At 33.6% G+C, this 17,322-nt stretch overlaps 1 protein-coding gene across 1 annotated transcript; it reads right to left on the reverse strand.

The window, feature by feature from the left end:
• Positions 1 to 5,819: 5,819 nt before the first annotated feature.
• Positions 5,820 to 8,496, reverse strand: LOC128229867 (uncharacterized). The gene is made up of 5 exons (XM_052941745.1): positions 7,845 to 8,496; positions 7,155 to 7,509; positions 6,652 to 6,744; positions 6,230 to 6,431; positions 5,820 to 6,036 (listed from the first exon to the last, which is right to left on the reverse strand). The coding sequence occupies exons 1-5, from the start codon at positions 8,481 to 8,483 to the stop codon at positions 5,820 to 5,822; spliced, it is 1,506 nt and encodes a 501-aa protein (XP_052797705.1). The 5' UTR covers positions 8,484 to 8,496.
• Between the last annotated feature and the right edge of the window lie 8,826 nt (positions 8,497 to 17,322).

Here is a 17,322-nt window from a genome sequence, read left to right on the forward strand (position 1 = left end):
GAAGGAGATGCGTTATTAGGTGGTATATACAAGTATATTCATAATGCATGATAACACGAGAAGCATTTTCTACCTGAATTGCAAGCCTGAGAGTGCTATAAAATGACATGAAATATGATTAGTAACATCACTTCTCTTTGAACTGATTTAATGTCCTCTTTAAGTGTTAATGTAAACTATATTTTATAGCTCGATTGTGAAAGCATCTGTTAGCTGGTATGTTTCATTCTCGAGTTCGTGTTTAAGGTAGAAACGAGTACTGTTGTTTTTTTGAGAGGCAATGATTAGATTCTTCTGGTTGGAATGGAACCCCACAATAGCCTTGATGAGAGGCCATGAGAAGATACTTCTGGTTCGGATAGAACCCAAAAGCACCTTTGTAAAAAGCAGACACATACTAGTAAATTCTAGACATCTCGCACCAAAATGTTTTTAATTGATTGCCAACGTTTTGGTAATTTTAATGGTTATCTCATCAATTGAGAAGTATTTCTTGTCTGTCAGATGAACGCCAATCCTCGGGCTTACTTTGCAGAACGAAAACTAATAGAAGGACATTTGATATTACTTTACTTCTTATTTTAAAGATATAATACATAAGTATTATATTGTAGGTGAAGAAAAGTTTAATATGCGATGAAAGAAAAAATAGCATTACAAAAAGCTTTTTTTGTTGTTGTTGGTATTGTATTTATCTTGATGTCTTAAACGATATAGTAAAGTACGCAGCTGTGAGAGTAGTATGTAAATGATGAAAGCGAGTAATTGGAATTTTAAATTTCACCTACCTTTCTTTAGAACAGAGGCCGTTTTCACAAACCTTAGATTTTCCTTAAAATTCGCAGCATCTTAGTAAAGCTCTTTTCTCCCGAAATCAATCACTGCTACCATCTAGTTTAAGCATTTAGTTTGTAATGTGTAACGAAATGTGTTTTCAAGATTTTAAAAGATTTAAAAAAAAAGAAACAAACAAGATGCTTAGTGAAATCGGACGGAGATCGAGGTGAAAGGAACATAAACATTGTTGTCAGCTTCAGCTCCAAGATACAAGCGTCTAGAAACAAACAGGTGACATCGAATATTTAAAGAAAAAAACGGGTGCATTTAAAACTAATTCAATAATAATTTGAGTGATAAAGAGAAAAAATAAATGTTTTACAGTATTATTATTTTTAAGATGCACTTGTATTCCCGAATAGGATTTAAAACAATTATTAATATTGTTTTAATATTCCAAAAGATGAATAAATGTCGAAAACAATATTTCTTATGAATGATACCATGTTGAATTTGAATGAAATACGCATAAAATATAGATACTTTATAGTAGACAACAGAAAATCGTTTAGCATTCACCAATCATTTAATATGTTTGCGCTTTCTGCTATTAAATAAACGGTCACAATCTTGTTATCAGTAATATATATTATTCATAAATGCATTATTTAGTAATTAGTTTAAGGTTTATCAGTCAAAATTGATGTTTTTTATACATGTATTTATATTAATTTTGAATCAGAGTGTCATTTTATTTGAAATTTGCTGAAAATTGTAAATTATGTTTATTTATTTCTTTACTTTTGACATACTTTGGTAGTTATTTCCTATCGCATTTACTCGGTGGCCAAATTGTAGTTGTATGTTTGTATTGTTTTATACGTTCAATGTCTCTCGTTCAGTATTTCTTACCCTTTGACCCTTTGACTTATCTCAAGGTCATCGATTATGTTTTTGGCTACTGGGCTTGTTGCTTTAACGGTTAACGTTTAACCCATGTTTCTTAGTGCTGTTTCAGGAGGCACTATAATCGTAGCATTTACGATATTGTACCTTGGAAGATTACGATAACACTACGGTTTAACCAAAATTCCAGTTATAAAAAATGTTGATTTTATAAGGGATTATAGTATGCCGTACACCTACCGTACACATTTATTGTGTACAGAACGGAATTAACTGCAGCAGGATACGTTGTATAAACGCAACCATTTATGCTTTAAACAAACCATTACATTTTAATGTTGTTCAATAATTCTAAACGATTCCCGAAACTTGTAGGGTTTGATGTATGGCGGCCAGCGTTTTAGTTAAGCATAATGAAGAAAGATTGAATGAATTATATAAGCTCTCTGTAAGCATTGTACACACACATATGTTTTGCTTAGTTTGTGGTTATTCGCATATTGTTAAATATATGCACATTGACAAATATCGTAGTCTTTTAACACAAATATTTACATTGTTTAAATGTAATTTGCACGGTACCATTATTTACGTTCGGAATTTATAAAAAAACTATTACATAAATTGCCTAATTTAAAACTGTGTTTTAAGTATCAAAATGTTTTTCATTAAGTCGAGATCTGTTAATATTTAGCAGGCATATAACATATGCTATTCATACATTTGTATAGCTTTTGAGAGTTTTGCCACATTGACGAAGGGAGATTTAACATAATTTTGTGCAAAAGGTATTTGCGATTAAAGAAAAAGAGCTACAAGATTCAGATGTTTGACACCATCCAATTAATCATGTATAGTGAAACAAGATTTTGCCTCAAAACTGGAAAAAAAAAAGTTGGCCTTCCTAACACTCTTGGAAGTATGGACAACCCTTAACTTCATTTACTGTTCTCATTGTGAGGCTTAAAACCTTCATGGCAACTTTATTTGTGAATGAACCACAGACATTGATTTCCGATGCTTTAGTAGAATCTAACCATCAAAGTTAGCTCCAGTAGCAAAGTAGCAATATTGCTACCTTAAACATTTGAAAGTTGTTCTAATCCGGTTCAAAAGTTCAGAACAATCTTAAAATAGCATGGATACTCGCCGCAGAGACTTTCGCGCTGAGGGCTAATCAAAGCTCAATTATAGCAATGATTTCTGTTGCTAATTAACTGTAGACTTGACTAGATAAAACCGTCAGATAAACGCTGGTATCTGACAGGTCTGATGGATAGACGAAATTGCATTCAAAGGCAAACTAAATTGATCTGAACTTGTTAAACTTCTATATCCTTTTTAAGCAATGAATTGGTAAATTGTTATTGATAAAATGGATCCTAACCTCTGTCACATTTCATTCACAATGAAACAGAACCATTTATTTTGCCAAGGACAACAATAATTAGTATTCGTCATCCTGTTCTTGGCAAAAACATTCTCGATACAAACAATACTTCATTATTAGATGAATTACAATGTTTCTGCGACCGATTATTCAACTGTCATTCTTAACTATAAAATATGTAAAAGAAGTCCAAAATTATTTTAATAATCTCTTTAATAAAATAATCTCAGAGACAATTTTTTATTCTAATATCCTAATAATATAAAGTTTTAACTATAACGACTAACATCTACGGATCTTGCTTCCATTTTGTGTTTCAATACATTCTGGAAGAGTGATCTCTCAGAACTGCACTTAATATACGGTATTCAAAATGCATTGGTAGATATGGTAACAGAAACACTCTTTATCTTGTGCCGGCTTTAGAATACTGCAAATAATATTGGACATGGACATATATTACCACACTGTAACTGTGGGCGTAAAAATGATTGATTCCTGTTTCGGATTATTATTGTTAAAATCACAAAACAGTTCAAAGGTTATAAAATAATGTTTATCACTGTGGAAATAAAACATTATCGTTGATACGTTTTCAATGCAAGTCTGTGAGTCTGATTACGCAATGTTTCTGCTCGTCTGAATGGAGAAAAGACAAATGACATAATTTTTCATCAGTGTAGAATCTAATAAGAATGCCTTTGTCTTATGTAGTTTTGTATTACGCTTTGTTTCTGGGGGTGATATGATAAGAGGTTTGTCAATACTTCCAGTGTGATAAATATTCACCAGTAAAACACTTACTGACCGGGAATAATTCCTCGGAACATATTTGCAGACTTTTTACATTTGAGTCTCAACACATTGCTGATTTATTCCAGAAGTAGTGTACTGATCCTGTCAGTATTTAAAACTGTCTAATACGTGTAGTACAATGTTAAACTCGGTATATCTCAGAAATCGACACCCTGTCTTGTTCAAACTCAAAACGATAAAGAAAAATATTTAATAATGTTCACAAACATACGTAGTTTATAGATAGAACAGTCGGTCTGTCAGAGCTCAGCAGTGCAAACAAGACACATTTCTAGAGATTTACCTAAAAAAAGAACCTCAACATTTAATTAACACTTTTCGCTATTTAGCTAGCATATATAACCTTTCGTTAAACTTATGAATGCACTATGCTGTTTGTGGAGTTTTGTGCTGTTCTTCCATGTTTCTTGTTTGTGATTTTTTGTTTTTATGTTCTATGTCTTTGGTGTTTGCCCAGTGCCATTAAACCGGGTTTATGTTTAAACTTTTTGCTACTGAGCTTGTTTCAGTAGTGTTTTCGCATACATATTGACACTCATCGTTGATAACCCAAAGTTCAAATTTATTGCACATTGACCATTGTCTCCGAAATCTGAAGACAAATATCCAAATATTGTGTTACGAGCGTGTTTGAAGGTCAAATTGATACAATACAAAGAAAGGCTCAACATCTGGAGGCATTATACATATATGCCATTTATTAGCGATAGCGATCATGACCAGGAGCGCGTTCCAAAGTGCTTATGCCTTTACAAAATAACAACAACAACAAACATAGTTAATACATAATCACAAGCATTCGGATAAAACTTCCAAGATTCTTCCTGTTTTTATTTATATTTATTTTGAGGCCTAACAAAATATACTTCTGGTTCGGGTTACCCGACCCTACTTACGAAATAGGCGCTGATCCTATCGTGTTTTATAGACTGTTGGCTTTTTTCTCTATTTTGATATGACGCTTTAAAAGCTGTATAGTGTTAAATACGGATATTCGGATCACTTAAATGCCATTACCAAATGATGACAATAAAGCGAATCAAAACATAAAAATAAAAACGTCTACAGAATGTAACCCTTACCACTTACAATTTTTGCCTATTTGTAAGTTGGTCTTGTATCTCCTGGATGTTCCATGTTTAGAATTATTTTTATCATATGTAATAAGTATGGCATGGAAGCCTTGTCCTTAAAACTGACAAATACACAATATCGAGTATTTATTGTGTCATAATCTTATTTGCAGTAAAATACTACAAACAGTTTCTGATAATGTTAAGTTATGTAACACTATGTAATAATACCCCTTTACGATTGGTGGATGATTTCAGGACATATGAGCAACATACCGTTCTCGTTTCAATATATATGGGCCGCGTCGCGACAAAACCTGTCTTAATGACCAAAATATCGATTTTGAGTTTTCTACATTTTTATATACGTGTGTTTATAACAATAAAAAATATGTAATTTTATTTTTGATATCTTGTAAACTTTTTGAGATTTTCCACTTCAAGTGGCACAGGGGTAAACGTCGATTTTTTGAAAACGCGTGACGTTATGACGTGAAATACCAACAACTGACGTAAAAAACTTTGTGATAATGAAGCGAACACCTGTCTTCATGAGTAAATATATTTATAAGAATATTACTGACATAGACCGTTTTAATTGTTTTATTTTCAGTTTTTATTTCGTTGCTTAGCAACATAAGAACAATTAAGAATGACATGAATCATAGCATCAGAATGCAAAAAATAACCTGCTTTTTAAAAACAAATCAACAACTTCATTTAACTTTATTAGAGTTATTTCTGAAATATATATGCATCTACAAAAGATGTCGTGAATTTACATTAACAATAGAACAATCACCGGCGACAAGGTTACACAGCTATAAAGTGATTGGTATGGGGCATAAAATGTCCTGCTACGGAGGCCGAACGTATGGTCGGACGCATTTATATAATGATTCTTGTCGGGGATGGCTAAATCCTGCAGCTTGAACAACATCCGGTTGGGCTTGGGTCTCGAACCGGAAGGCAGGATCCTTTAGAACGTTCAGCGTGTCCTCCTCTGCATCTCGCGACGTTCTTACTACAACGACACCAGGCTCAGTGGACGAAAATCGAAAGTACTGGTACTTCCTGAAATTTAATCATGCATGACACTTGATTAACAAGCGATTTTCATTAATAAATAAACGGAGATTGGCTACTTATTACATACTGTAACATTTGCGGTTATTATTTATATATGGGTTTTTAGTCAATCGTAAAGCCATAATCATTATGTAGAAGGTATGGGCCTTTTATGAGTTATAATTGAACGTGACGTTACCTTATTCCATTGAGTGCTTTGAAATGATCGCCCAGGAAGCCTTTCCAGTTTCTCCAAGACCATGCTGGATAACGAACCGCTGTGTTAGAATATGAGGATTTATTCACAACGTCCTCCAGCTGATCCAGGCTTTCACAGTCCGTTCTCCTGTACAATCGCTTCACATTTCCAAACCCACTATCCACGAGGCATTTTGCATGTCCTGCAAGAGTAAACGGATTTATTAATTAAGAGCATGTGTATTTTGCACGATGTTAAAGTTGCAGAAACAAAAAGACGATGTTGTAAAAGCAGCAGGAAAATAAAACCTTAATATGAGCAAATGTGAATATACATCTATATATTCGTATTCAAGAAATCGTTATATGGTTATGTATAAAAATATGCATATTTTTTTACTATAATGACTTAGAAAGACGAACCTGGTATTTGCATAAGATACTCAATGGTACTGTGCTGTTCGGTCATGACTCTCCACATGAAGTAGCCCACGAGATACTTATTCTTATTCTGACCTGTAATGCGAAAAAATACATGAATGTGTGTAATTAATTTCCTGTACAGAATGTATCGCCCACTTACGCGCAAATTAAAGCAGAAACACACGTAAACGCACACACGCACAAAACTGCAAAGGTGCGACATTGTAAATGTTACCGACAATTACCAATAAAAATAGGAGGGACGGCGCAGAGTTAGAGTGTCTGCTTTCCGAGACAAAGAGGTGCAAAGTCCAATCACCAGTCGGGAAACATTCTTGTGACCACTCATATTGACACACAGTACTGGTGAGTTCAAGCAAGGAAATTGACTCGAGTTACTCTATAAGCTATCAGCTTTCGTCACAATTGAACTAAAATAAATTGGTATGCTAGTAATAAATTGTATATGCTTTGTGAAAGATTTGTTTTGTGTTTAAATTTACCTGGACAATTATCGGCGTGGATGGAGCAAGACGTTGATTGGCCGCCGTAGTTTTGAAGGGCCCAGTCTATCATTGAAATGACGGCATCTGGTCCGTGTGATTTCGAACCGTCTTTCCCCAGGGTCTCGTTCTCGTCGATGAGGAAATTCAGCTGGTGTGGGTCGCCATCTATTCGGAATCCAAATATACTGATCTTCCGAAGGGACAAGAAGAATAAGGGCCCCATTTGTCTGTAGTAATGCGGCAGGCTAACACTTTGGGCAAAGTCAAACGTGAAATGGTGGTACCGCTCACATTCAGCGGTGTGACGCGTCTCCGTACTGCGACGTATACAGTCATTGTACAACTCCCGTTCCTGAAAAAATGTTAAAATCTGCTCTTTTATTTACCTTGAATATAACTCACTTTTACCAGAAATTGACATTGTCGTATAATAATAGGTAAGAATAGCAGACTCGTATTTGTGATTTAAGTATGTATGCACATCATGGTTTATGTACATAAATAAAACTATAACGGTGGGGGAGTCTAGTGGATAGTTGTGCACCTCGCACCTTAAAGGTCATGGGTTCGATCCACTACACGGGTACTTTCTTATTGCCTCTCGAGAACAGGAAATTGATGCGGCAGTTATTCATATTATCATCACAAAATAACTTCTTTGGCATACAAAAAAACTTTGTACTTTACCTGTTGTGCCTTCGTTATATGAGCGCTGTATGCATCCGCCGCTTCTTTTTTGTCGTCTTCCTCGACAGCGTCCATCACGCGTTTCCTGATTTTTTCGCATGTAGCACAGACGTCGTCACGCGGAGATGCGATTTTGATATGGGGTATACATGTCGACCAAATTGTCTTGAAGGCGGTCAGCTTCACACATCGAATGGGAACCACCGAATCTACAGCCTGTTTCTCATATTCCTTGAATGTCTTCAGTTTCGTTTCGCTTGCAGGGAGATAAGTTGGTGGAATATTGTCTCGCCCTCTTGGAGCTGCAGGCATTGGTAACCCCTCACGTTCTGCATAGTTCAGGAGAAACTTTACCACGCGCTGCACATCGTCAAACGTTAGGGCATGCTTGGGCCGTCTTCCAGTATTTCCATGGGTCCTTGGAACGATCCCATTTGTTGCCATGTGCGCCATTAGACCTTGTAAGGCACTTCTTCCTATGTCATAGCAGAGGTGAAATGTTCTCCTGCAAACAATGGACCCATTAAATTTAAATGTATAACGCATCCGTTGCCTCTTTTTTCCTTTCTTAGTTGTTGCCGTGGCGCGGTCGTCTTGTAAGATGGCCATAATATACATGTCTTTTTCATTTGTGTCCATTTCTCTTAAGTTAAGTATGTGTTCATACACATTTCCTACATTAAGCTGTTGTGAACATTTCCTTTGACACCCACATCCATCTTTACACACTTTCTTTATATCTGTAAGCTCACAATTTTCAGCCACTTCAATATCGCTTTCATCTAATTCAGCCTCTCCATTGCCATCGCTGTCTGTATCTTCATCTACGATTTCTTGCGGCAAAATATAATCCCTCACACGTCCTTCCAATATCCCGCCAATTGTGTCAATATCATCGTTGTCGACTTCATAATCAACTTCACACGACTCGTCTAACTCTTGTGATGCAAATGGTGTGGAAACTGGCGTTCTTCCAAAATGATTTGAGTACACACTCTCTAACTCCTGAAAATATATTATAGGAAAAACCTCATTATATCTGTCATATGAACCGGGTAGTTTTGTATTATTTGAACCATTTTTTTCCAAATTTATCAATGATAAAACAATATATACCAACACAATTTAGTGGAAATGTGATTAAAGCCAAAAAAAAGTTTATCTCATATCAGGAATTGAACTTGAGTCTCCCGGGTGCTGCACAATGATCTTTCCACTGCGCCACAATCTCTTCAGTCTAACACTCAATTAACGTTATATATTACATCAACTCTTGGTCATAAAATCGATATAATGACTCGACACTTTTTCCATCTCATTTTAAACATATTTCGTTTTTTGAACATATTTATTCGTTTAGTGAACATATCTATTTGAATAGCATATTACAGTACTGTACAAAATACTAAACAATATAAATTCAAATACAGTAAAACAAAGAGATTTTCATTTTGAATGTCATTGCATCAAAATACGAATAAAATAATAGTAATTCTCATTTATAAAACGTTACGATGTCCAATTATAAACGTATATATTGACGGGTTGAATTTAAGACAGGGAATAAGTTAACTTAACCAGTTTTATGGGATGTTATGATGCCGATATAAGGTGATGTACAGTATGCATGTAACGTTATTTATTTACATGTTATACCTAAGTGCATATTTATGGTAAAACCTAATTTACGCCCTCCTTTGACAGAACAAAATAATGAAATACATAAAAAGATAACTTACCTCCAACTCTGCATCCATTTTAACACATCTAAGTCAATAACCTGTACAAATATCTATTTTTTCTTTAGTGTTTACAAATCTAAATTCTCACTTCCTGGATAAAATACGTGACGTCATTTAAATCCGGTTTTCCATAAAACGTCATCAATGTCATTAAGACAGGTTTTGTCGCGACGCGGCCCATATACATGAACCATGATTAACCTTGTCAATCTAATATTGTTCGGTGATATTGTATACGGCTGCATTTCAGAGTCTGAAGTCTTTGTCAAATCATGTAAAACATGTTGTCCTAGAGTTTTATTGACAAGCAATAATTTTGTTCCCAGTGAGCCAATCGTAGTGCATCATAGTAACAGTGTGTGTATACCACGTGATAAATAACGTCATTAATGTTAAGCCGGAAGGCAACATTTTGTCTAAAATGAAGACTTAAATAAAAAATAACTTTTCTTTTACTACACCATTTAAAATGAAACAAGAGGCATAATGCCGCTTAAAAAGCTCCACCTTCGTTTTATTACCGAAGTTTGATAAGCAGATTAGTTTCATCAAACACTTTGACAACCTGTTTATGAACTAATGTTTTGACAGTGCTCCGTCAGACGGCCGTATTGTGGAAAGGTTTGTCGAAGTGTTTTAAGAAAATATATTCTCAATCAAACTCTGGTAAAGACCGTAGACGGGGCTCCATAAGCGGCGTAGACTGCGCTATGATTCATTAAAAATGGTGGAGAAATAGTGAAGTTATCTTGGTTTAAAGTATTCATTCAAGGCAATATATTGCCTTCCGACGTAGCATATATGACGCAATTTATCACGTGGTATATACACCCACTGAGTAAGCATGATGTGTGAGTTCAAAAGCAAACAGCGACATTCGAAATTGAATGATAAATTTGTGGCAGTATGATTGGAGAAGTTAATATCATTTTTATGCATCTCAGAAGGCTTGTTAGTTGAAAAAGACCGAGAAATGGCAAACAAAACTTTCGTATTCTTTCACAAGAGCACGGTTTCATGCGACTGGTTTTTTTATAACTGCTGCCTAAATCACGAATGTATCTTTCTCGATAATTGCATCACATACGTCGTGTCACATAGGTCTAAAAAAATATATTAATCGATTCCCCGACGTTTTCATTTCTGGTAAATATAGCAGACCCGCTTTGGTAATACAAATTAAAAACTGATATTTCCCAAATAGCTAATCCATCAGCGAGATATACGAAATATTCGATATATGAATTGCTTATCAACAAACAGATATGTTAGAGGTCCGGGATGACACATTGTTCTGTTTATTGCCTATTATGTTTTTTGTGACATCAATGCTCACGTTTGCTATGTTTTTCCTTTCATTCACGAATAGCAGGTTAACTTCGCATCTCAAAGGGTTTTACCTACATTATTACATGGTAGCAAACGCGTTTTCAAAACCATTTTATTTTTAACACAGTGTGTACGGTTCATTGCATTCATAAACATACCTATTTGGCTGTTTTCAACATCTGTTGCATTGTTGACGAGTTCCGATATAATCATAACGTACGCTATATGATTTTTATTTCAAAACTGCTATACATTTCTATAGTTCGGATGATAGGTCAATCCCTTTTTATCTTCAGGAACTTTGTTTTTGTTTTTTTATTGTTCATATTCATTTTGTTTTTATATATTTATTCATAAATTAATTCATTTCTATTCCCCGTTTTTGAATGTATTTATCAATAGCAAAACACATTAAATACCGCTTTCTTTGTCTAGGAAATGAAATTGGCTAATGTTTCATAAATAAAAATACAAAATATATCAAAGTGTATGTAGTTGCCAATAATCCAGGAGATATTTTGTTCCAGCTCCCGCAAAGGAAGTTCTCGTGGCTTCTTTACACACTAGCACTGGCGTTCAACCATAGATAAATCTTCCTCTAAATCCTGAAAGCCTCTGTATATATTGTATATAATCAATATGCCCATAATCACATGTTTCTGGTACTTAACGTCTGAAGTTTATGCAATGATATTTAGAAGTCACCACAATGCAAACCAATGTGTTTGAATAACTAAAAGCAAACTTCTTAATAGTATTTTAAGGTTCAACATTAAGCAAGCATAACACATGCTTCAGTGGTATTTTTCACAAAGTAAAGAAACATACAAACTATACATATTTTCAGATATAACACATATACAGGTGATTTAGAAGTTAGCTAAGCATCTTTTAAAAAATAAAATAGTATTTAAATTCACACAAAAGATTGCTACACGATCAAGAAAGCGTTCCGGTGTACAAAAGTTCGACAATATTCGATCAATGATGTAGCATGACTTTGTTTTTAATTCATTTATTTAAAACATGATTACATTTTGTATGTCAAATGTGAATTTAAGTCGTTGTTTTAAATATTTTTCAGGTGTACCGAAATATTTATGCGAAAAGCTACAGAAACAAGCTCACCGGCAAAAAGTTTAAACATAAACCCGGTATAATGGCACTGGGTAAACGCCAAGACATAGAACCTAAAAACAAAAAAAATCGCAAACAAGAAACATGGAAGAACAGCACAAAACTCCACAAACAGCACAGTGTACATACTATATATAAAAAGCTGGGTATGTTTATCAAGGATTGTTAGGTACTGCCTTGGAACGGTCAGTAAAATGTAAATTTACTGGGGGTTTAAACCAGTTTAAGTGCACAAATCTCACTCTTATCTCAACAATCCTAAATAAAGAAAAAACGCAAAAGGTAAATCTTATCAAAGTATGCATAAAATTGAGGAAACTTTACAATAATACAGATAATAATAAACCTATAGGTAAACCCCAAGTACTTTCTATGATTAGAGATCCCAACTCTATCTGCAGACGGAGGAATACAATTCAGAGCACCTAATGCAAAACCTTTTCAAAGATACGATGCAGTCATTGTTTGAAACTATGAGCATCACACACAGTCTGCCTTATAAAATAAAAGGTTTAAAACTGTGTGATCATAGAGTTTCATAATAAAAAGCATCATTGTACTAAAATTGGGAACAAATAAACTATTAGCTAGTCTTTCTTTCCAAATGATTTGAAAATGTAACATATTTGAAGAAATGAAGTCACATGCCAAAACACTCCGAGTTAGCCAAAAAAAGTTATAAAGATAACATGAATTAGCAAAAACCTTCATAAAATCAAAGGACTGAAAGCTTAGTTATGTAAGGATGCTATATTCAACCCTATATTTTGTTTCAGGAATTCATCTTCAAAAACTAGAAGGCAAGTACTCTTCAAAATATTGCCTTTATTCGAAGTTTGACACTATTCGATGATGTAATATGGGTTTGTTTTTATTTCATTTAGTAAAAAAAATGCTGCTTTTTTAAGACCAGGAATGTTAATAGTCTAATGACTTTCCCGTTTGAAAACAAACGTAATTTCAAATGTTCCTCATTGAAATACTGTTTCGTAAAAAAACTGAACTCCTTATAATACCATTACATGTAGCAAAGGATGTGTGTTTTAACATTTAAAAAAATGTACCTCAATACGTTATGGATTTGTTTTTATTTTGAAACGTAAAGTCTCTGTCATTCTTGATTCTGTATTTCATTCTGCGATACATTTTCATCAACTAAATCATTTACAGCATACAAAGTATGTCACGAATGTGTGCGACAAATATTATCAACGGTAACTGCATTTGTGAGTGAACCACAGAAGTTAGCAGATGTGAAAAGGAAAATAAATTCCTGACACTGTACATTGAAAGCTTGCAAAATATATAAATAAATTATCGGTTTGAATCATTGTTGTTTTGAAAAACATGACATAGAAGGTGAAGTGACCAAATTTGCAATATGTTAAGACCTTTGCCCTTTTTTCGTTGTATTTATTTAAGTTACTATTTTCAGATATTCATTGTGTCTACATAAAACACTTTCAAATAATACTAGCCATATTGAGGTTCTATTGCATGGAAAGTCATGAGCTGGTCAATTTCAATTGATGAGGTTAATGTGAATTTCTGTCAATTAATTCACACGAATACCACCGATTGAATATCCCGAAACATTCTTTGCCTAAACATCGCCGATGAAAATACATTCCCTTTCAATAGACCTATTAATATATTTAAATACCATGCCATACAATGTCTTTGAACAGAAGTTCGTTATGTTTAGTTAACAATTTAAATCAATGTATCGGTTTACATAGTATGTCTTATCTAACATACTACAATTGTCTTTATTTCTTAGAACGGCGCTGTCGATCTGTGATATTGAAGAAGAGTACCAAATAAAATGGTAATATATTTGAACCCATTATGTCATTAAGATGCATTGTTTCTGTTATTCCGCAGACGCGTTCTAATTAATTGTTTCAGTAAGTCTATACACGTATTGATCTTAGGTCGGAAAATGAATGTATTCCTTCAAATGATGGGATAAAATGCCATCGTCCTACGAAACCATTTACATTATGTAGAAATATGATTCGATAAGGCATTACGAATTTAATTATAGACTATCAGATTTTGTGTAAAAATCAGACTTACCGGAGATATATTAGGGATATGACATTTCCCGATGTTAAAAAAGTAATAAGATTATAGAAATTCCAATTACCCGTGATTTGGAGTGTAAAAAAGCACCGGTTTGCTAAGTAAAAACTAAACAATCAAAAGTATGGATAATGTAAAGCCTGGTCTTGTGCGCGAACTATATAGTTCTGAACGTTTACTCTCAAATGTCCAAACCTTGCTGTTAATTATTTATATTGTCTCAATAACGTCATCCTGAAAATGATAAACAAAACCTCTTTGGAGACTTTGAAGAACAACACGCGTTGCTATGGGATGTAATATTGACAACAACATAAGGAAACAATGGCACCTGATAATAATTCGAGTTGACCTACCTATATTTGTCCTCACCTGACCATCTTGACCATTTTGACTGTAAGTTCATAATCACACCGCTAGTATATTTAAGGTTAAGGTTAAGAACCAGGCCTCAATATCAAGAAAAAACTTGAAATTAAACATCAATCTAAACCTCAACTCATTTTACCATATTTTACCGTATTTTAAATATCTTGAATGTTTACATACTTTTTGAAAACGTATTTTCTCAAGAATGTGTTATTGAAAGCTTTTGACAATATTTCAAAGAAAACTTATTCTAGAGCAGGAAATGTACTTCAGTAATTGTTAAAAGGCAGTGAAGTACTTAGGTACATTTTTGGCCGTAGAATATGTTTCCATTTGAATCTAGACCAAAGGTTTTAATCAACATATTCGATGATAGAATGAGGTTCAAAAATGTGTAAAAGCATATATATTTTCAATCAATTTTGATGTTATATGGTAAAATAAGTTGAGATTGATTTGACTTTAGTATTTTCGTTATATTGGGGCCTGTATTATAAATATTAAACAAAACAACATATTAGCGGTGAAACGGCAGCGTTGATGCAATTGCGCAATGTTTCTGCTCTAATTCAGGGGGAAAAGACAAATTACATCATTTTTCATTCGCCAGCAGTCCCGTTGTCTAACGCAATAATTTTGATACACAAATACTTAGTGTTATGCGTTATTTCAAGGGGGATGAATTCAAATAATATGATATATGCTTTATCAATAATTCTATGATAATTTCCAATAGTTTAAAAACCACTTTGTCAATGGGAATAATTCACTCGAATATTATGTCAGGCTTTATGCACTTAAGTCGCAGAGTAATTCTGATTATTCTGTATGTAGTTGAAATAAATCTAAAATAGGAGTTGTATGATAAAGACTATGTTTGAAAATTGATAGATGATTGGATTGATTTACAAAAGTATGCTTTACGTATATTCCAATCTTTACTACTCTATAAGTGTAGAGTATTGTTCCACTCGATGTTTGCTTGTTTTGTTTATAAAATAAACGATAATAAAGACATACCAAGTAGATTGAAAACATATTAAGTTTACATAAATATTACACATTTTCTAATACATTATAAGGTGATATTTCTGAAGCATCAACGAAATACAGAAAAGTGTTTCTAGAGTTTAAGCTAACACAATAATTGTTTATAAAATTTATGTAAAACTTTATCTTATCGGAGTATTATGTTGGCAGTCATAAGCGGGTAATTCTAAAATAAAACGACGTATACATTTTCACGTAAATAAACTAGCTAGCTTATTTAACATCGCGGTAGATCCCGCAGTCTTGTCGTCAAACATACATGACCCGTGGAATACGATTATTATGTAGAACTGTATAAAGAATTGACAGTAAGCTCTGATTTTCGAGGACACATTCGGGAATGGAAGCTAAAAGTGAAACACTGTTATATAGCAGCACGTACTGTGTACTGTCGCGTTTTCGAGCTGGCCTTTATAGCGACACGGCAGATCTGTCTCGAGGTCGATCTCAACCACATCGGACATCAACATCACAATGTACACAATCCGTTTAACAAAATTTACGTAATTATTCGAGAAACAGAACAGATATGAGGCTTTCACCCTATTTACCCCCCAAATAACTATATTTTGCTTATATTTACAAAAATATGGGGAGATGTTCGTTTGTCCTTCTGCTTTTATTTATGTATAAAATGAACGATTCTATTATATATACAAGGCTTTTCATATAAATTTTGTCTTAGAATTTTACAACACGGATTTAACATCATGGAAAATGGCTTTTTTTATTAATTCCATTTCCATCGCTGTCAGCGACACACTTAGCGAGACTCCTGTTCTGTCATTTATCCCTTGAGAGCTTCCAATTTGACATTTTGGAAACCTTTGCGTTTAGCTTCTCTGCCTGCCTCTTTATTTTATTTTAGAATATTGACATCTTTTAATACATTTCAACATCGAAGTTATCTTCTTTTAAAGCAAATTTTATTACTAGTTCGTGAGCGAAGCATTTTATTAAAACAATTTATTTAAACTCTTCAGATATAGTGCCTTAAAATTTCTTTGAAGCAGTCATCGCTGTGTTTATTTTACAACTCGAATTAATCTATTTCTTTCATGCTTAACGATGAAATATGTGGTTTTAACAGTGAAATAACAACAGTGAAAATATCAATTTGATATTTTCACTGCAAAATAAGGAGTGAAAATATCAATTTTCAGAACTACTTTTAAAATCCTTTGTTATTACATGTACTTGCCTTGGTCAAAACAGAACACTGGACTTCAGTAAATTATGTCAAAAAATGTTAAAAAAAATAAAGAAATATTTTATAAATTTAAATAAATATATAATTGGAAACTAACAACTTACCGTTTATTACCGATTATCCCGTTTATCAAACATTTTACTTATCTTTGAAGCTGAATGTTCGAACATTTGCTTTCATTCCAAACAAATTACAGACAAAAGCAACTGTTCGAACATAAATAAAATTTTATAGCATCGTTCAAATGTATTTTGAACTGTTAACCGTTGAAGTACGTAAAATGAGCTTCCTGGAGAATTCACACAACAATATACAGATAGATCCGATATTTTTTACCCCACCCACATCTCAAAATGTGTCAACAAACTAGTGTGGCATTTACTCTTCTGGAAAACAAACATTTTAAAGCGAAACAGACTGGTCTGTAAGATGACTGAATATTAACTTACTATAAAAACACGCGTATATGCAGTCTTAAACTAAGAAGAATAGTTAAAATCCAATGAGTATCCACATTTGTTTTGCTAACACATTTGACCTTCCAAATTTTCATTCC

The sequence above is a fragment of the Mya arenaria genome, chromosome 4, assembly GCF_026914265.1.
Source record: "Mya arenaria isolate MELC-2E11 chromosome 4, ASM2691426v1".
In the NCBI taxonomy this organism is placed as follows: Eukaryota; Metazoa; Mollusca; class Bivalvia; order Myida; family Myidae; genus Mya; species Mya arenaria.